This window comes from Petaurus breviceps, unplaced genomic scaffold, assembly GCF_028583685.1.
Source record: "Petaurus breviceps papuanus isolate PSGF00001 unplaced genomic scaffold, PetGlider_PUasm1.0 90594, whole genome shotgun sequence".
Taxonomy (NCBI): Eukaryota; Metazoa; Chordata; class Mammalia; order Diprotodontia; family Petauridae; genus Petaurus; species Petaurus breviceps.
Window position 1 is genome coordinate 813,245 of NW_027187281.1, and position 22,639 is coordinate 835,883.

The 22,639-nt window shown below is 36.8% G+C and overlaps 1 protein-coding gene across 6 annotated transcripts in view; it reads right to left on the reverse strand.

Moving 5' to 3' along the window:
* The window catches only part of RNASEH2B (ribonuclease H2 subunit B), a 95,380-nt gene that overhangs the window by 66,041 nt on the left and 6,700 nt on the right, over window positions 1–22,639 (reverse strand). For all 6 annotated transcript variants that reach the window (XM_069063613.1, XM_069063611.1, XM_069063607.1 and 3 more), the window contains exon 2: window positions 1,742–1,813. In XM_069063613.1, the coding sequence (XP_068919714.1) occupies window positions 1,742–1,813 (72 nt within the window). The remainder of the gene's footprint in view (window positions 1–1,741; window positions 1,814–22,639) is intronic.

Here is a 22,639-nt window from a genome sequence, read left to right on the forward strand (position 1 = left end):
GTAACTCCAAAGAAAGCTTATAGCTATTATATACAGATGCTTGTTTTCCAGCTCTGTAATCCCCACTGAACTTCAACCAATAAATAAAAAGTGTGAATAATTTATCTTAACTGCTACAAGGCCTTTGATTCAAACCTACATCGGATCAGGAGGGAAATTCCATTTCTAATCTAAATGAGAGAGTAATGTGAGGGCCTGATGAGGTACAGCTGAAACACGGGTCACAGGCCTCAGATACAGCTTGTAGCTAGGCTCAAACATAGACAAAGCCTGTAGACCCTATGGATAGGACCTGTGCATTAAAAGGCAGATGCCTAGGGATCTTTTTCCTGAGGCCTCAAGCAGGTTTAGTCTTCATCTCGGCTAATTTTAGCATTGCGGTTTTCTTTAATTAGGGGGTTGGAAGAAAGGAAAAGGTCAGGAGAAAAAATGGACACTGTATGCAGCAAGCTGTATGTTTCACGTGTGAATTCACACACTTTTTCTCTGATTAAGAGCTGATTCAGAACCATATATGTAAAGGGCAAAAAAAAATTGTTTTCTTCTGTTGCCCATGTAAATCTCAGGCAAAACTAAAATTTTAACAATATACTGACAATATTGATAGATTTTTATTTATCTACAAGCTCTAGTTTTCAATTATTTGTACTTTTGATGTATTTGGGGGAAACTTCAATTGCCCATGATAAAATTTCTCCCACAGGAGAAGTGGTAAATTTGTCTGACCAATCACTTATTCAATTCTAAGAGTAGGACCTGTGAATTCAGAATTCTGAAGCATATGCCCTTACCTAAAAAGGCCACCATTTCCCCCTTTCTTGTTGCTTCACAGAATTACTGGCTACCTTTCTAACTAAAAGCTATTTTGAGAAATAGAGAAAGCATCTGCTGCTTCTGACTTATTGTCATAAAAAACGTACATAACTTAACAGAAGAACAATAACACATAGAAAATGAATTTCATAAAACACCATTCTCATTCATATTTTTTCTGATAAATCACTTGAGATTATATTAGTGTAATTTTACTACACATATTATAATATGCCTATAAAATTTTAAGACTATTTGGGATACTAATAATACAGAAAGTGCACTGGATTTGCAATTATAATGAAATTTCCTCCAATAGAGTACATTTCTCTCTCTACCCCTACAATATGTTTTTAATCCAAGGTAGATCATCATCTACTGACAAGAAAAAAGATACTATTCTTTGGACTGAATAAAATATGAAAACGAGAGCTAAAAATGAAAATACTGAAAAACCTGGCATGTCAAGTGAAACCCTCTCTTTTCCCTCTGATTGTTTATTTTACTTTTATAGCATAAGATGAATATGAATGAAGACTAACTTTGGATACTACCCTAAGAAAAGTTGGCCTAAGGATTCCAAAGAAAATTAATGCATTTAAAAGAAGTCAAACTTGTTACTTTTTTGTGCTGCCAATATTTCTGATGAAAGAACAGTTTCACTGATTAAAATTATAAGAAATCAGAATTGTTTACACTGAGTGAACTAGTTGGCGTGACCAGGAAAATCTCTGGCATGTTTCTTTCACACTGGTGTTACCATCTTAATTTTAAAGGTTATTCTCAGAAAGGAAGAAATGAAGTTGTGCACGTACACAAACACCTACATCTTTCTTTGGGGGAAAGAAAACAAAGAGCAAAACCAAAACTCAGATGATCATTTACATCATGGAAAATTAGCCCAACACCAACACACAAGATGACTTGCCTGTACATGGGTTACGAAGTCTTGTAAACACAGGACCATTCTCAGTCTTTCCTGGAAGATCAGTAACAGATTCTGAAAAGGAATAATGAACTTGTAAACTTAAGAGAACCATTTTATGTTGCCCATTTCACACACCTTACCTAACTTCCTGAACAACAGCAACAAACTATGTGTGAAGTGCTCCATTGGGTGCTGGGGGTAATGTCTCCATTTAATCATTTTGTTTCCAATTCTTTGTTACGCCTTTTGGAGTTTTCTTAGTAAAGATACTGGAGTGGTTTGCTATTTCCTTTTCCAGTTCATTTTACAGATGAAGAAACTGAGGCAAACAGGCTCACTAGGAAGTACTTACTAAGCACCGCTAATAAGTGTCGGAGGTTGGATTTGAACTGAGGTCTCCCTGCCTCCAGGCCCTCCCTGATGCTCTGTCCAACTACTGGGGGTAAGAGAAGGGTTAAATTTAATTCAGAAGCATTTATTAAGTACAGACTACATACAAGATAAGTATACAAAAAATGAAAATGAAACAATCTCTGTCCTTAAGGAGATGCCACCTTAATGGATGGATCAGATATAGCTCCTGCTCTAAAGGAACTAATGGGCCTAGAAGTCAGACATCCTGTGACTCCAGTCTGTACCTGCTCCAACTCTTCAAGCCTGGTTGGAACATAACGATACACACAAGGGAAGGCTGGAAAATCAGCTTGTTTCCAGATTAAAGGGATTAGTAAAAAGTTTAGACTATACCGGAAGAGACATTGAAGGATTTTTGAAAAAGGGGAGCATGTTATGAACAGATTAGTGTGTATCCTATCAGCAGTGTATGGGACAGATTTAAAAAAAAACCTCTAGCCTGTAACGTTACTCTGAAACTATACGGACAATTCCATTGTGGTTCATTAGTTTTTCAGTTGTCTGACTCTGTGAGCCCATTTGGGGTTTTCTTGACAAAGATATTGGGATGGTTGGCCATTTCCTCCTCCAGCTCACTTTACAGATGAGGAAACTGAGGCAAACAGGGTTAAGAAACTTGCCCAGGGTCACACAGCTAGAAGGTGTCTGAGGCCAGATTTGAACTCAGAAAGATGAGGCTTTCTGATTCCAGGCCTGGCACTCTATCTACTTTGTCACTTTGCTAGATCATGGTTAAAGACAGCTCCACAGGGTATAGAATGAGTCAATCTGTGAAACACAGACTACTCACAGCAGCTGGGTGGTACAGTGAATAGAGCACCGGCCCTGAAGTCAGGAGAACCTGAGTTCAAATCTGGCTTCAGACACTTAATACTTACTAGCCGTGTGACCTTGGGGGCAAGTCACTTAACGCCAATTGTCCTCCAAAAAGCAAAAAAAAAAAAAAAAAAAGACTCTTTGAAAAAGAAATGCTTCTCAATTACAAGGCTGCCAAAGTACGTACAATGAACAAAATTAGAGTGGTTTTCATCTATCTTCCATGTTTTAAGGCACAATTTAGGGTGTCTGTGAAAATAATGAACCGATATCTAGGAAGGATATCTGCCTCATGAGCAGTTTAGTTATTTCTATTTAGAGATGAACTGACATAGAAAAAAAAAATCCAAAAAAATTCAGAAGAAAAAAAAGTTCTCTGAGAACTATACTGGATTTTGTAGCTACTAAAATGGATAGGGTGAGGGATATGATAGAAAAATGGTTTCTGTTGTCTCTCCCAGACTTTACATCTCTAAATATTCCAAAAATGTATCAAATGTTAAAATTTTGACATATTGTTACATAAAATGTTATGTGTTCCTAGACTGTCTTTGGTGCTGTTTTTATTACTGTCTGGTCATTTCAGTTGTCTGACTCTTCATGACCCCATTTGGGGTTTTCTTGGCAAAGATACTGGAGTAGCTTGCCATTTCCTTCTCCAGCTCATTTTACAGATGAGGAAATTGAGGCAAACAGGGTTAAGTGACTCGCCCAGGTTCACACAGCTAAGTGTCTGAGGCCTGATTGAACTCCAGAAGATGAATCTTCCTGACTCCAGGCCTGGCACTCTATGCACTGCAACACCTAGCTGCCCTGCTTTGGAATTACAGAAGCAAAAAATTTTAAACTGCATGTTTTCCAATTTTGTTCCACATTCATTTCCCAAAACACGAAACAAAAACAGAAGTAAACAACAACTCTTTCCATGCCCTCTCCCCACCGCAAAAATCACCCATACTACTTTGCTTTGTATTACTTCAATGTTATTACTTCTGAAGATTTTAAAATTTTCTTGCCTCTTACACAGATTTGTTTAAAAAAACAAACAAACAGAAATTAGGCAAAAGCAATGATGAAATCAATATGAATTTTAGAAATTTTCTAACAGAATTCCCAACCAGACTGACCTTTCTGACTAACAAGACCCACTAATTTGGTCCAAAAATCAGGATCTTCAAAAGTTATTCACTTTGGAAGATTCCCTTCCCCTAAACTGACCTCTAAGGGTCCCTCCTTCCCAGTTCTAAAATATCTGTATGATTCTCCATCTAGGTATAATTGACTGAATGTACTGGACTGCTTCAGGATCCCAGATACCAGACTCATCAGGATTCCATTATACTATGTAAGACAGAATCTTATATATTATTAACCTCAGTACCCTCATGGTGCCTAAATAGTTATCTGTAGAAGGCACCAACACCCCAAATAAAGAGTGACCCTCTATGAAATGATCCTTTGCTTGACCAAATGATTTAGGATAGAATTCTTTTAAACAGCAAGTGCCTCTTAGTGCATCGTAAATGTTTCAATTTACAGTCTTTTCAAGATCATGTCACTGCATACCCTGTAACATTATTCTATTTTCTTTCACGGGGCCACATAAATTTTTTTTGGAGGTTGAAGCAAGTATAGAGGAATGAGGCAGGAGGAAGGGGGTATCTGAACCTGGATAGAGTGCTAGACCAGTTCTAATCCTGTTTCAGACGTACCCTAACTATGTGACTGTGGATAAATCTCTCTGTCTCAGTTTCCTCATCTATAAAATGGGGATAAGGAATAGATCCTACCTTGCAAGGCAGTTGTTAGGATGGTTGGGGAACCTGAGGCCTCAAGGCCACATGTGACCTTCTAGGTCCTCAAGTGCAGCCCTTTGACCGAATCTAAATTTCACGGAACAAACTCCGTTACTAAACAGATTTGTTCTGTTAACCTTGGACTCAGTCAAAAGGCCACAGCCAAGGACCTAGAAGGCCACACGTTTTCTACCCCTGACAGTGTATCTAAAGCACTCTGCAAACACAACTTAAATGCCAGTTTTGTTATCCTCATCATCATCCTAAATGTGGAATTGGGACATGTTTACCGACGATCCTAGGGTTAAAGTCCCTACAAACTAAACTGAGATCTTTGATTTTTTTCAAAGCAGAGCTGGTCCCTGGAATGATGGAGCAGCAGGGAAAGGAAAAGGGAAAGCAAAACATTCTCATTCTCTCTCTCTCCCTGCCTCCCCTCATGTCTCTCCTCTATCGCTCTCTCTTCCCTCCGTCCCTCTGTGTCTTTCTGCTTCTATGTATCTTCTCCCTTTCCCCCTCCCTCCCTTTCTCTGTCTCCCTGTGTTTGTCTCTCTCTCTTCTTCCCTCTGTCTCTTGTCTTGTCTTCTCTTCTCTCTCTCTTTTTTCCCCTTCTTCCCTCCTTCCTCTCTTTAGTATAGACTGACTAAAAGCACAATTCATGTAGGAGAAACACACAATAAAAATTAATAGGCCTCCCCAACTTCTGTCTCCAAATCTGACTTTTGATATAAGGCCTGAGTCAGAAGAGGGAAAGCTGGTGTTCTGAACTCACTGTGCAGAAAATCAGGATTTTTAAACCTTTATCAGAAGTTTTTCTACTTGCTGAAAAATGCATTTATTGCTTAGTCAAAAGTTCATCCATTTAAAAGACTAGAGACAGAACGGGGACATTCCAGAAGTAAAATAACAAGAGACACAAAACCAAAGAGATGGCAAAACCCAAAGCTCTCAGTCAGGCCCCTTCCCTGATTAGCTGACTCTCCCCTTTTACTGAGGCTTTAACCATGTCAGGTGTCCAGTGACTACAGCAGTGGGGGTCTCGCTGATGTAAGCTAAGTCTATAGCCACAAAAGTGGTCCTCAAATTATCTTGTATTTAACTCTTAATAAGCTCCTTGAGAAATGGGATAGTTTTATTTTCTGGAGGGAGTGGTAGTGGTTCTGTATGGTCAACATCTTAGCATAACACAGTGGTCACATAATGTTGGTTTAATTAAATTAAGAAAAAAAAAACACAAAAATCTTGATAAAAGACCATTTTACAACCATCACAAAAGACACTGGGCAAAGAGTTTCTTTTTAAATGTTAAGAAAGAAGCAAATATTACTCACTGCCACAATAAAGTAGAAATTAGTGTCTAACAGCATCACATGCCAAAGAGACTCAATAAAAATGGCCATGTGGCACTGAATTTTGTATCTGGGAAAATAACCTTTACTTTGTAGAAATACTGTGAAATGTTTAGAGAAAACTGTACAAAAATGTGCTACTAAAAGGCTGATGATTATAACTTTAATGTCTCCACTATCACAACAGCATCCCCCATATGAACTCTGCCCAAGTCAGAAATAAGAACAAACAAGTTAAACTACATAAAAATTTTAAAATCTTAAATTCTTCTTTTAAATTTGAGATATGTACTTAACTGCTTGATAAGAGTCCTGAAACCACTCACCCCTTCTCAAAATGCTAGGGGGGGGAGGGGAGGGAGAAACTCTTTCACAGGGCTTGGAGGTTAGACAAATGTCATAATAAAAGATAAAGGGAAAAACGTAAAAACAAACCAGCTGTCAAAAGAATCCTGGCAATATTTCCTGCTAAAAGACAGACACATTCATTAATCCATCCATCCCTAAGGGTATTAGTTGATGAAACTACATCCAAAAAAACACCAAGGAACTCAACACCCCCAAGAAGTACATGGCTTGCTAAATTTTAACATGAGCGTTCCTACCAAAATATTAAAGACTATAAAAAATACTATTGCAGCAAGCCTCATCATTACTTTTCTTGCATGAAAAAAATCTGAATCAATCTATGTACATTTTATACACTGTCCCCCCAAATTCTTTTGTTAGGTGATGTGGTGGTAGCCACCAAGAACTCCAGAGTGCCTGGGTACTCTACACTAGCCCCAGAACTATCTGGAGTCAGAGCTCTGGCCACAGCTCCTGTGATAGAATGTTTCCATCTGAAAAGTAGAACACTACTGTGGTCCAAGAGAAACAAGTGAAGCATCCCTTCTTCCTCTAGCAGACATCTATGACACCTCAGGATCCCTTTCCAATGCACATTGTACTAAGATCCCTATTATTCTACACCAGAGAGGCCAGACATTATCAGTGGCTCATAGCTGGAGCATGAGGAGGAGTAAGTTTGAGAGAAAACGAGTTCCTAGCCTGAATTAGAATGGTCAATGCATTTCCCCATAGTAATACTATTAAGTATGGAGGTTGAGAGATAGCATAGAGGAAAGTATACTGAACTTGGCATTTTCTTAAGAACATTACTAGTTAAACAGACTTTTGTGTGTTCTTAAGGAATGTAATCTAATAATTGTCATTTCTAGGAGAGAAATTGTCCCACATTTTCATCAATTAAGAAAAAATGAATGAACTCTTGGAAGATAATTCATTTGTCAAGAAGACAAATAATTTTATAAAGCATACTCTAGAAAAATATGCTTCAAAATGGTTGAATTAACGAACAATTTCAAGCCTAATTCCAGCACATTATGTACATATATGTATATATTATATATATATAACAAATCTAATTCCAGTAATCTGAAAAATTTACAATACTGGGCAAATGATGTGTAATTTGTGCATTTCTGAAAGAAGTGAACTTAATACCTACTCTTCCTAGAGTCACAAAGATTCTTTTTTTTTTTTTTTAAAGCAATCGGGGTTAAGTAACTTGCTCAAGGTTACACGGCCAGTTATTTCTGGGTGTGGTGCTGAGTATCTGAGCCCAGATTTGATCCCCAGGTCATCCCGACACTGGAGCCAGTGCTCTTACTCGCTGAGCCACCTGGCTGCCCCAAGTCACAAAGATTCTTTTTTTTTTTTTAAAGCTATTGGGGTTAAGTAACTTGCTCAAGGTTATACAGCCAGTTATTTCTGGGTATGGTGCTTAAGTATCTGAGCTCAGATTTGATCCCCAGGTCATCCTGACTCTGGAGCCGGGGCTCTTACTCACTGAGACACCTGGCCGCCCCTAAGCAATTGGGGTTAAGTAATTTGCTCAAGGTTACACGGCCAGGTGTTTCTGGGTGGGTGCTAAGTGTCTGAGCCTGGATTTGATCCCCAGGTCATCCTAACACTGGGGCTGGTGCTCTTACTCACTGTGCTACCTGGCCGCCCCAAGTCACAAAGATTCTTAACCTAGGGTTTGTAAACTTTCAAAAAAAAAAAGTTTTTATAATCGTAACTTTTATAACTATGTTACAATTATATAATCATATCCTTTGCTATGATATTGTAATCTTTCAGTGATTGTTTTCTCTGATAACTGGTTTCCTTGGTAATCCTATATATTTTATTTTATGCCTTTAAAAACATTATTCCAAGAAGGAGTCCATAGGCTTCTTCAGGCTGCCAAAGGGGTCCATGAACACACACAAAATTTTAAGAACCCATCTTAGACATTTTCTCTTACAAAAGGAAAACAAGTTAGATTCAAGATTTTTCTTTTCATAATAGAGAAATTGATATATCAAAAACTGCAAATGACCTGACTATTTCATTTTCAACGAAGTACTATCATGCATGGTTCTGGATCCCCACATCTAACTCAGACTATAACCATTTCCTAAGATGCAAAAGGACTGCTTGCTCTCTGTAAAGCTCTCTAGTTGTAAATATCTCTTATCTTTCACTCTCCAGCAGCCATATGCTAGCAATGCCCAATTTTCAGTCTGCTCCCTTTCTAGAACACCAAGACAGTGGAGCTGAAAGGGGGTAAACTAGACAAACGGATGACTATTTTTCTTGACATAAGAACTTTAACAAAAATATGTGTGTGTCTGTGTATCTGTGTAATGAGGCTAACAACTGTGTCAAGTGAGAAACAAATGTTAAATTCCATTTCGTACAGCCTGAATCTCATTTCCTGCATTCACCTCACTCCAAAAACCACAGCTCCAAAGCTCTGCAGTGTAAAACCTGTCCTGACATGGCTACTGGCTACTTTCCTCTAACACCAACATCCCAAGCTTGTTACTGCTATACATCCCGGTCCTAGCCCTCAAAGACTCTAAAGTTTGCAGAGTAAGAGACAGATACATACATACATACATCCATAGACAAATGCATAGAAAGAAATGTGCATACACCCACACAGATATACACATAAATATACATGCACACACATAATCTATTTGAGCTTTACACAACCCCTATAAGGAAACAGTTCTTAAACTGGAGTCCATGATATTTCATATATGTGTGTATGTATGTATACATATACACATACCCATGCAAACACATATACATACTATATATATGTGTATATATGTATAAAATATCATATAACTAGATAGATCACTGTATTCAATATAATTGATTTCTTTTGTAGTTCTATCCAGTGTTTAGCACAGTGCTGGAACATAGCAGACACTTAATGTTTATTGAAGAATTATTTTATATTATGCATTAAAAAATATTCTGAGAAAAGGTCCAAAGACCTCATCAGACTACCACAAACCCCTACCATTAGGTAAGTTTTACAGGTACTATCACCCCCTTTGTACAGGAGAGGGTAAGCAGTCATCCATGGTCACCATTAGGAAATATCAGAGGTGTGATCTTAACCCAGATATCACTGACTGCTAACCCAATAAGTCATCCACTATGCCCTTTCTGCCCCCCCCCCGCTCCCTCCCCCCCCACACCCTGCAGTTGCCTGACAGGAAACTTAAGAAGGAGAAAATATAATTTATATCAAAGTACAGAAAATAAAACATAGGTTTGATTTTCAACTCTGTGGTCCTTTCTCAAAAGTGGTGTCTTTTGTGTAAGCATAACTTTTCTTCAAAGGAATACAGTTTGGGGTTATTTTCCACTTCACTTTGATATGAATATATTTATCAATTAATGAAAACTCAAATTCTTCAGTTTGGCAGGTCCTTTCATCCCTCTCCTGAGTAACACAAAAGTTTCTCCATATCATGTAAAAGTTAAGAGTCACTGGAGTTCTTCAGTGTTGGCTGCCACCTCTGCCAAGGATCCTTATGGCTTGGCAGCCCTGGCCATTTGCTCATGACCCTGTCTGATTTTTGGCACATGTAAGATTAGCGCAGAAAACATGCCAACTGCTCCAGAGAAGAAAAAGCAAAATATCTCCTAGAACAGTTCATTTTCTTTTCAAACAACACACAGAGGATTTTTAGATTCCTGAAGAAAGTTCCAATGAAAATAAGATATATGACCCCCCCTCCCCATTATTTTTAAGATGATCATTACTGTGTTTATTGCAGTCACTCACACTGAAGCAGATCAGGGTTACATTTTGATTCAAGACTTCTTTAGTCATTAAAATGGATTCAGACATGTGCTTCCCTCTAGCCTGATCACTGTGATACTGTGCTGGAAATACAAGGGCACACTCATATAATGCATGCAAGAGAAATCAGCATAATCCTCAAGTTACATATGTAGCTTCCAGGAATGTTAATTTAAGTAATGACTATATGCTTTCCCTTTCCCAAAGTATCAGTGCTGCCATCAAATAGATCTGGGTCATTTTCCTTGCTTCAGGGGTTCTTCACTCCTTCAAAGACCATGAGAGGCACAGCATTTTCAGAGAGGAAAAAAAGTTTCCAAAGTTAGAACTCTTCCCTGTATAACTGATAAAAAAAAAAAACCAAGCAAACAATAAAAAACAACACACTCTTCCCCAAAGCTTGTGAGTTTTGCTGAAATCACATAGGGTAAAAGCCAAAGGTGAGGCTGGGGAGAGGGGTGGGGGGAGTGCGCACGTTCGTGCATATTTTAAGGGAAAGGAAAAAATCTTGCTCACTTGAAAATTAAATAGACATTCCAGACTAGCAAATTGTAAGGTGAGGAAATGCTGATGGAGGACATCAGAAAGATCCCAACCCTATGTGCAGCACTGATATAAAAATGGGAGTAGAATTCAGTCAAAGATAAAATGATATTTCTAAGATCATGTAGCACATCCATCCTTTGATATTCCAAAGATTATATACGTAAAGCACTTACCATAGTGCCTAGAACATAGTAGGCATTTATTTCCTACTAACAAACAGTAGGCACTTGATCTCCATAGTAAGTATATTCCCTCTCCCCCATTTCCCCCTTCAAAGAGTATTGTAGAAAAAAATTCTCAATAAACTTTGGAGATTCAAACATTGAAAAAATGTAGGTATGCATTCTCCTAAAAGATTACCTATAGATTTCCGAGTTACAAGCGCAATAAGGAGGACTAGACATTTTCTCTAAGTCCCATGACCATTCAAATCTCTTCAAAAGAGAAATTATACGCCAAAGATAAAACAACTTGAGTTGTCTCCATAGTCTAGGATACCCAGAATCCAAGAGAAAGTTTAAAAAAACCCATGAACTGATCCTCACTGACCTGAGCTCACTGAACACCCCTCCCCACTTCCCATACTAAGAAAGAGGCTGTACTAGCAGACTCAAGGACCTGATAGGCTTGCAACAAAACTCACCTTCACACCCCGTTCCCTCTTCTTCTTTCCAATGCCATCTCACCTCCAGACTGCCCTAGTTGCAACAGACAGAACTGCTGTAAACCTTCAGGAGCAAAAGCCTGCTGTAGGCTAAAAACCCATAGTACCAGTGTTACAAAGCTCTGAACTGCTAATGCTGGGGCAGACAACCCCATAGCACTAATGAAGCAATTCTCTGAACAGCCAGTGCTGGAGTGGACAACCAGTGGGTCAAAGTTCTGAGCTGGTGGTAGCGGGGCAGAAAACTGGGGGGGGGAAAGGAGAGAGAAAAGGGAACAGGTAGAGAGAAAGAGAAAGAGAGACAGAGACAGAGAGAGAGGATAAGAATAAGATGCTGTGTGTGTGAGGACAGTGGCAAGGGGAGACTGTGCAACACATCACTAAACGTAGGGAAAGAGCACAACAGCATCTAATTGGAGCCAGTACTGACCACTCTAAAGTCACTTGAGGGAGGGAGTAAGAGAAATCTTTACTGGAAATTGATGCAAAAATAAAATTTTAAAAACTAACACAGAGGACCAGTTGAAGGTAAGAAGAAAGGGGAAATCTAGTTGACTGAAAGGGAAGAAAAGCAGAGAAGAATTATACAAGTAGATTAAAAAAAGGAGGAAAAAAGGAACTAATAAAACTCCAAAGGGAAAGGGGTTACAAATAAGAAGAAGGGAATGGGGGTACAGTAACACCTTAGAAAAAACTAAGGTAAAATAAGTGAAAGAACACACTACTGTGTTTACAGCAGGGGGGGGAATCATAACTTGAAAATAAACAATATTAGAGATAGGTGTAGGAAAATATAACAACTCTCATAACTTTAAATGTAAAAGTATTAAACAATACAATAAACTGAAAAAGAGCAACAGATTGGATAAAAAAACAAAATGCTACAATCTGTTGCTTATAAGAAAGACATTTAAAAATCAAAGACATATACAAAATTAAAGAGGAGATAGAAAAAAATTTACTATGCATCAAGTGAATCAAAAAAAAAAAAGCAGGAGTTGCAATCATGCTCTATGACAAGGTAAAAACAAACATTCAAAAAATGAAAAGGATAAACAAGGAAATTATATTACATTGAAAGGAACCATAGATAACAAATGGCTATCAGTAATAAGCTTATATGTTCCAAATGCCTTAGTATTCACATTCATAAAAAGGAAACATTATCTCAGCTTCAAGAAGACAGAGGAAGTAACACAATAGTGACAAGAAACTTCAATATCTTTCTCTCAGTTTGGGATAAATCTAACAGAAATACGAACAAAAGGGACCCTATGGGATTGAACTAATTGCTGGAGAAACTAGAGTTAACAGATTTATGGCATCTTCTAGATGTGCCAGCAAAAGAATATACATATTTCTCAGAAACACACAGAACTTTTATAAAAACTGACCGTGTATTCAAGCAAAGAAATATTGCAAAAGAAAATGTAAAAAGTCAGGAATAGTGCTTCCTTTTCTGACCATAATGCAATAAAAATAGTTTCTTCATAAACAAAAGCTACAAACCCAAATGGAAAATTAACAATGAAATCCTAAATAATGAGTGAGTCTAGGAACAAATCAAATCATAGAAATGATTAATAATTATATAAAAGAAAATGATGATAAAACAACATAACAAAAATTCTGGTATATAGCTAAAGCAGTTGGGTGAATAATTATGTGAAAAAATTATAAACATACATTAACAAAATAGAAAAGTGAAAATTAATCAACTAAAAATGCTTTTTAAAAAATTAGAAATGCAACAAATAAACCTAAAGTAAGCACAAAAGAGGAAATATTAATAGAGAGGAAATAAATTGATTATAAAATTTCAAAAAACTTTTTAAAAAACAAAACTAAAACCCAGTTCTTTGGAAAGATTAATAAAATTGATAAAACTTTAGCTAACTTGATTAAGAGGAGAAAAATAAAATCGATAAAATAACAAATGATCAAGGTAAAATAAAACAAAACCAGAATCAGAATATAATATTACATACAGTGCTATACTAACAAAACTGAGAACACACACACACAAATATAGAAAAGTGCCTTTAAAAACCTGCAATAGCCAAACTTTCAGTAAATTGGATCTCAGAAAATAAAACAGAGCTAGTTGTAAGAGAACTACCAAAGAAAAAAATTCCTGGTCTTGATGAATTTACAAGAAAATTCTATCAAACTTTTAAAGAACAATTAGAATTACACACACTCTATAAATTATCCTCAAAAACTGAGAAACTAGGCATTATACCAGAATCCTTTTATGCGATGAACATCTCATAAAATATCTCATACCTAAGCCAGGGAAAGATAAAACACAGAAAGAAAACTATAGTCCAATATCATTAATGAATATCAACTAAAAATTTTTAAATAAAATCCTGTCAGAATTTAAGAGATTTATCCAAGAAATCATTCATTATGACCACATATGACATATAGTAGGGATGCAAAAAGGTTTAACATTAAGAAAATAATCAACAATTAATTATATTAAAAATTAAATTATATTAAATAATCACATGATAGTCAATAGATACAGAAAAAGCCTTTGACAAAGTATAACATTCTTTTATGCTGTTTAGCATTAAAAAAAATTTCTGCCTTTCTGCTTTCTAGTTTTTCTAGCAATTTTTATAATGAGGTTTTTTTCCAAAGTAACATGTTTTCTACTTTATCAAATCCTGGATTATTGAGTTCTATTGCCTATATAACATAGGTAAAGAGACCTTTTTTAATTCATAAAAAGCATCTATCTAAAACCAAAAGCATGCATCATATGCAATGGGAATACACTAGAATCTTTTCCAATAAATGTGAGATTAAAGCAAGGATGCTCACTTTCCCCACTTGTATTTGATATATCAAGTTCTAGAAATGGTAGCAACAATAATGTAAGAGAAAGAAATTAAAGGAACAAAGACAAGTAAAGACAAGGATAAAACTAACTCTATTTGCTGATGATATTATGATTTACTTGGAAAGGACCAGGGAATCAGATACTAATTAAAATACCATCATCAAAGTTGCTAGCTACAAAATACATCCTCAAAAAAATTAACAGCATCTCTGTGTAAGGATAACAAAACACAAGAAGCAGTAATAGAGAAATCCTATTTCAAAAACTACAAAATTCATAAAATATTTGGAGACTGACCTATCAAAACACACAAGAGATTTGTATAGATTCAATTACAAGCTGATCTTTAAAGAAATAATGAATAAGGTAAAAATGGCTACAGGAAAATGATGTGCCTGGTCCTCTAGAAGATGCAGGTAAATTCATTTGGGAAACATAAGTTTGGACCTGAGAATGCAAGATGTTCTCTAGTATTCAAGGAAAATGAGGAAACTGAAGTGCAGGGAAGTTAAATCACTTTCCTGCAAAGTCCATTTCTTGGAACCTTATACCTTCTAGAGAATGTGGCTCCAATTAGTTAATTTATTACTCAATCAATCAAGCACTTACTGAGCACTGTGATAGGTATGAGATGTAAAAACAAAAATGAAACAGTCACCTAACCTCAAGAAGCTTACATTCTATTGTCACCTTTGAAAGAGGAGAAAGGAGAAGGAGAAAAAGCAAAGGATTTGGGGTCAAGGCCCTGGAGTTAGTGACTTCTGCTATTCTTTAATGTGTGATTTTAGCAAGTCATTTAATTCCCCCTGGCCTCAAATTACCCATTTGGAAAAGAAGAAAAAGAATGCCTGCCCTGCTAACCTCACAACACTGTGAGTATGACCCAAGACTGTGAAAATGACCAAAAGAAAAAATTCACAGAAAGTGCTTTGGAAAGTCAAGTAATCCAAGACTATCAAGTACTTGGCACATAGCAAACATGTATAAATGCTTGATTGATTATACAGGGTAATATTTAATCACAGATACTCTCTTGGGGGGAATCTACATCTCTGGGACTTATTACAAGATCTTTTATTATACAAAATTAATCAATAAACATATTAAGGCCAGGAACCAATTCTCTGTCCAAGTACACTTTTGCCTCATAGTCACAATTTGGCTGATATGACCATGGCTGTCTGAGAAAATCTTCATTTTAGGCTTAGCCAGGCAAAGTCTCAGTTGATTGATGTTCCCTTCTCCAGAGCTTAAATTAAAAGTCATAGTGTCATACTAAGACAGACCTACAGTTCATTCAGTCCCCCTACCATCTTGCTGACAAGTGACACCAGCTGATATTTTGTGAAATGGAAGATACCCCTTTCAACCTCAAATCATCTTTTTTTATTGGTAATGGAGCTATCATCTGTGAATTTACCTAAATTTATTTTGCATCTATTCCTATATTCTGGCCTGATTAGTTCCTGGAAAGAAATGCCTCTGATTTGTCCTAAAGTTTGAGTATTAAGGGATGCCCCACTCATTTCATGGTCTTAAAGACTTTGATAACATTTTTATATTATAGGACCAATGAGTCCTATATTTTTATGTTGTTTTTTATTTAATATGTATGTGGGCATCTACTTATGTCTACAATAATTTTAGCTTCTCATCCATGAAACTTCTCTATGGTCAATTACATCTTCCTTGAAAAAGAATGAATGCCCAAGATTCTAATTCTTGCTGAAGGCTTTTCTAACCCTACTCTGTCTCAATACCTCACTCACTCTCTGAATTACTTTAGATCTGCTGGAACAAAATATTAATAAACACTGAAATAAAAGCAGAAATATGAACAGCACAAGGTTTTAAGAACATCAAGAGAGATAAACCAAACAGTTAAGAGATTCAAAAACTGTTTATAAATAACAAACAAACAAAAACAATGAAGGACTAAAAGATTCAAGAACACCTAGATAAAGACATACTGAAAAATGCCACAACAATCCAGCATAAGCTAAGAGAACATGGTTTAACAGTTTCCCCATGTGAAAAGTTTCATTCTGGCTATACCCTCGGCCACCCCTTCAATCTGGTTTGCCTGACGCTGTTAGATTTTCTCAGTACCCTGGTCAGCCACACTGGCCAGGTAGAAAATAGGCACCAGATCTTGTTTGGGCAGAAAATTGGATTCTTGCCACACATATCACCTTTCACCCAGGCATCCCATATTATTTTACCCAATAAGTAGTCCCTGGGCAGGAACCAAAACCCAATAAGAAAGTAAGTTAAACAAGCAAATTTAATGGAACATCTGAAAATAGAAGCCAGAAATCCCAAGTCCTCTAAAATTCAGAATAAATTCCTACTAACACGTTCCTTTATATATGTATGCTAATGGAGAAAAACCTGCATATTTGACATAAAAAAATAAAAATAAAACTGCCCTTGCAAAATTTTCAAACAACAAAAGTAACACGACTTGTTTTTTCAGTCTCTTGATAAAAGTTCAATTTTGCCAAAATGACTTAGAGATAAATCTATCAGTATTTCTTTAGTGACTTGCAAAGAGCTGTGCCCACCTAAATATTTTTCAATTCAGCAAGCAAAGGTTTTCAATTCTATTAAGAAACATTTAAAACCCTTATCTACCAGTCCATAGCACAGCTTATTTATCTGGGACTATTTTGTGTAAACCACACATTTAAAAAACATGTTTCTAAATTTAGAGCCCTTTGCCCCAGCTGAGATCACATGCCTTTTGTTCATATAATCACTGAAGACTCCTATGGTAAAACTCATTAAGCACACACTATAAATTTTGGCAAATGAAACAATAAGTACTCATAATAACATTTTTTTAATCTTAAGAAATTTTGGATTCCTGATTTTTTTAATCACGTATAATAACAAAGTAGTGTATGAATACAATCGCCAAGTAACTTAAAAAAAACAATTAGAAGTTATTCAATCATAATTTGAAGGAAGTCATCTGTCATTTTCCTTTGAAAAGTAAATCAAACATTCTAGAAAGAAACTAGCTTATATTGTAATATGAAGGAATCAAGTGAGCAAAAAGGAAAACTACCCTAAAATTAGATCTTTGGAGATTTTTGAAAAATAAAGTAAAATCTTACCTATCTCAAATGAATGACTTAAGTATGGCAGAGTCTAAGGCAGTTAATTATAAGACTTTTTAACTTCTCTCCCTTTTAAAAGCCTACAATTCTAAATACTAGGTCAGTTCACATCTGGGACTACTGCTTTCTTTTACGAGTTCCATAATTTAGAAGGGTCACTGATCTATCAGAGGATACAAAAAAGAACCACCAGGAAGGTGAGAGAAGTCAAAACTGTCACGAAGGTCTGGCTTCGAGGAAAATTTAGTGTTGTGCCTCAAGAAGATCAAAGACAGAATAGCAACATTTTTGGGGGTGTGGTAGCAAAAAAACTGTAAAGAGTGAGCATTCATTGACTGGGGAATGGCTGAACAAATATAGTTCAGTTAGCCCTTCCACGTAGCAACTTTACCTTTCATGGTTTCAATATAACAGGTCAGTATAAGAAATTAAATTAGAATTTTTAGGGAGTTTTGCGGAAGCCACAGAAAACATGCAAAGGTCAGAAGATGACACAGAAAAAGTTTTGAAATTCAATAATGCATAAAATATATGTAGAGTGCTATAGAATTATCAGCATAGTTTATCTTTTAATAATTTAATAATCCAGGCTTCTTCTCTGGTATGAAGGGACAAAAAAATCTTACTCAGATTTTCCAAATTGTGGTGCCATGTCCCTAACATTCTCCCCCACCCTCAGACATGGAAGGGATAACTGTGTAAAAATGGGATGTAATACTATATAATAATAAATTATGAACATCAAGACTTCAGAGAAATATGTTAAGATTTGCACAAATTGAAAAAAAGAGAAGCAAGCAGATACAGGAGAACATGCAAAATGACTAAAAATATAAATGAAAATAGCAATAAAAGGCTAACTTCAATTTTAAAGGTCATGACCAATACTGCTTCAAGAAAGCAGATAACAAGATACATCTCCCTCCACTCAAGTAAGGAGGCAGAGTGAATTACAGGTGCTGACTATTAACATGTTTTGTTAGACTCAGCCAATGTAGTTAGCTGGTTTTCCACAACTGTTTTGTTTTTGTTTTTTGTGAACACTGATAAAGTTCCCAACCATGAAAACTTTATCAACTACAAATTTATATTATCTAATCCCAACTGGGTCCTCAATGAATCAAAGCATTTTTTTTTAACTGTTTAGAAGTTTTAATTGATTCTCTATAGCACCCTCCACAATGGATGTTAAAAACCTGTCTTGTGTAACCTCAAATGGCACCTCTAGACCAATGCACACAGCTTAGGGCTTCAACAGAAAAGAAAGAAAATGAAAGAAAAAGAGGGGAGAAAAGATTTGCCAGGAACTCACAGGACAACCCTTCCTCCTCACCTCACAACTCCATGACATCACTCTGTACTAACTTATTTACTATTGTCTCTAATAATGGAGCAGCCTTATTCTCCACCAAGGCCATTTCTTCCTGATTTCCCAACTACTATCAGTCTTTTTCTAACCTACTACTTCCTTCCCTGATGCCTACAACAAACACATCAACAACAAGCTCCTCTGTTTGACGTTTAAAGTTCTTCCCAACCTGGCCCCTTGCTACTATTCTGGTCTTCTCTCTTAACCCCCCCATATTCTCTGTGACCCAGTAACGCTGTCCTCATTGCTGTCACCTGAATGCAACACTCTTACTGGGGAGGCGGTTCCCTAGGCCTGACATTCTCTTCCCCCTCATCCCTGTCTCCTTGCTTCCCTGTCTTCCTTCAAATCCCAACGACAATCTCACCTTCGGGAAGAAGCCTTTCCTAATCTCCCTCGGAGTTAGGACTTCCCTTTATTTATTCTCTCTCACTTGTCTGACTGTATTTTCTTACATGTCATCTCCTGTAGGACACTGAGTGAGTTCCTTGACAGCAGGATTTGTTTTTTACTTTTCTGTATATTCACAGCACAAGTAAGTGCTTAAAAAATTTATATTGACTTGACTTGTTCAACATGTATAGCTTTTCCCAACCTGACTCTGTCCTATCTCCCTAGTCATCTTACATTTTACTTACTCTCCTCTTCTCCCTCTGTATTTCTATAGCTCAGTAACAGACTGTGTCTGTACTATAACTAGCTTAAGATTTTAAAGAATTCATCACAATTATAATAACACCAATAATAACAGAATTCATATAGTGCTCTAAGGTTTGCAAAGTGCTTTGTAAGTATCTCATTTTATTCCTACAACAATCTTGGGAAGTAGATGCTATTCTTAACTCCATTTTACAGATAAAGAAACTAAGGCAGCCACAGATTGGGTAACTTGCCTAGGTTCACATAGCTACCGTGTTTCCCCGATAATAAGACCTATCCCAAAAATAAGCCCTCCCCTTACTGTGTAAGATTCCTCGAAAATAAGCCCTCCCCCGAAAATAAGCCCTATTGAGATTGCTACTGTAGTGAAGGTGATCCCCTGCACTACATGCTACATTACGGTATCCTCTGTATGCACCATTCCCCCCCCCCGAAACGCACGCCCTGCTCCGAGCTGCATCCAATCAGAGCTGCAGCAGTGAGCTCGTCATCCTGTTCTTCCCCAGTGATTTGCTTGCTGGCGCCATTGAGAGCAGTGCTGCAGAGGAGAGCTGAGGCAGGACAACATAAGCCCTCCCCTGAAAATAAGCCCTCTGGTGTTTTTCTTTCCAAAAAAATTAATAAGACAGTGTCTTATTATCGGGGAAACACGGTAGTTAGTGTGTAAGGCTAGATTTGAACTCAGGTCTTCCTGACTCCAAGTCCAGGGTTTTATCCACTGAGGTTTCAGGTGATAAATGTTTTTTGCTTTTGTTTTTACCACAACAATTTATGAATTGTGCACTAAATCATAAAGGGATTATCATTTTCATCAGTTAAATTAGAACTCAAACCAAATAAATCTCAGATCCTTTTAGTATAATAAAGTATGCACTTGTAGGCATGGTTAAGTGACAAATATGTGTGGCAATACAGGAATCCAAAGGAAAGCAATAAGGACTAGTGTAGTCAGGAGAAATTTCACTCAATAAGTAGGACCTAATTTGTGCCTTGAACATTGGGTAGGATTTAGACAGGCAGAGAAGGAATTAAAAAAGCTTTCTTTCTGGCAAGGGGAAGATATTGGTAATGGAACTAAAGTAAAGTGGGAAATAGAAACAGATATGGATACAGAACAATTGCAGTCATTTCACATGCCAGCAATGTTATGCTTAAGCTTCTGCAACCTAGGCTTCAGTAATATGTAAAATGAGAATTACCAGAAAAGCAGTCTGGTTTTCAAGGAGGCAGAGGAACTAGAGACCAAATTGCCAATATTAATGGATTATGGAGAAAGCAAAGGAGTTCCAGAAAAACATCTTCTTCTGCTTAGTCAATTACGCTAAAGCCTTTGACTGTGTGGATCACAACAAAATATGTTAAGTCCTCAAAGAGACAGGAGTACCAACCAGGTGATCATCTTACTTGTCTCCTAAGGAATCTTTATGATGGTCAAGAAACAAAAGTTAGAACTGAACATGGAACAACTGATTTAAGATTGGAAAAGCAGTACAAGGCTATATGTTGTCACCTTATCTAATATGCAGAGCATATCATGCAAAATGTCAGGTTGGATGAATCAAAAGCCAAAATTAAGAATGATGGAAGAAATATCAACAATCTCAGATATGCAGATGATAACACTTTGATGACAAAAAGTGAAGAAGAATTAAGGAGACTCTTGATAAGGGTGAAAGAGGAGAGTGTAAAAGCTAGCTTGAAGCTTAACATAAAAAAAAAAAGGGTAAGATCACGACAATCGGTCCAAAATCTTCCTGACAAATAGAGAGAGAAGAAATGGAAGCAGTGTTGGATTTTACATTCACTGCAAAGATCCCTGCAGATGGTGACTGTACCATGAAATTAAAAGATGCTTGCTCTGGAAGGAAAGGTAAGGCAAATTTGGACAGCATACCAAAAAGCAGAGACATCACCTTGGCAACAAAAGTCTGTACAGTCATAGCTATGATTTTTCCAGGAGCAATGCATGTCTGTGAGAGTTGGACTATAAGGAAAGCTGAGCGCCACAGAACTGATGTTTTCAAACTGTACTGCTGGAGAAGACTTTTGAGAGTCTTTTGAAGAGCAAAGATATCAAATCAGTCAATACTTAAAGAAATTAATTCAGACTACTCATTGGAAAACCACATGCTGAAGCTGAAGCTTAAATACTTTGGCCACGTAATGAGAAGACAAGACTCACTGGAAAAGACCCGAATGAAGACTGAAGGCAAAAGGAGAAGGGAATGGCAGAGGGGATAAGATGGGTGACTTGTGCCATGGAAACAATGAAGATAAGCTTGAACAGACTTCAAGAGATAGTGGAAGATAGAAGGGCCTGGTGTGCTTCAGTCTATGGTGTCACAAAGAGCTGGACAGAACTCAATGATTCAACAACAAAACAGATATAGACATGGCTACAGATGATGTCTAGATATAGCTATACATTGGGGGTTCTGGGAACAAAACTAAACTGGCTAATCTAAGTTTTTAAATTAAGGAGTTTATTTTGGGAAATATGTTGGCTGGGTAAGTAAGGTGAGGGCAAACTGTGAAGAACCCCAAATGAAAGATTAGGAGACTGGACTTTCTTCTGAAGATAAGAAGAAACAAAGAGGTTTTTGAACAGGAAAGCTTCATGATAAAGGTAGTATTTTCCAAAATAGTGTTACAGAGGCAGAAAGTGGAGATAAAGAGATGGGTCATAAGGCTACTGCAGCAACCCAGATGCTAAGTACCTGTACTATGTAGTGGCAAAGAGAACAGAGACAGGGCAAATACAAAAGACACTTCTAAGAAATGAAAACAGACTCTCCAAAAAAAAAAAAAGTAAAAAATCACATTTTAGTGATCACATGTTTTCTTATGCCTCAGCTCTGGAAAGCAGTGAACAAGTTATTTTCTTAATGTGTTTTTAATTTAATTTTTAAACTGAAAGGTGAAATTTTATTAGAGCGAGAGAGTGGGGATTAAAATATTGCACATACAGCTCCTACTTTTCCCCCCTCAAAATCAAGGCTTTTATAATCACTATTCATCTTTCTTTCCTATAATCTTTTCTGCCCTGGGGGGAAAAAACGTGAGAGTTATTAGTTCTAACTCATAAATGTCCCAATCTCTTTTGAATAATGACTAGCAGGACAAAAGATCAGGTTCCAGAAATTGTCTGATTACAC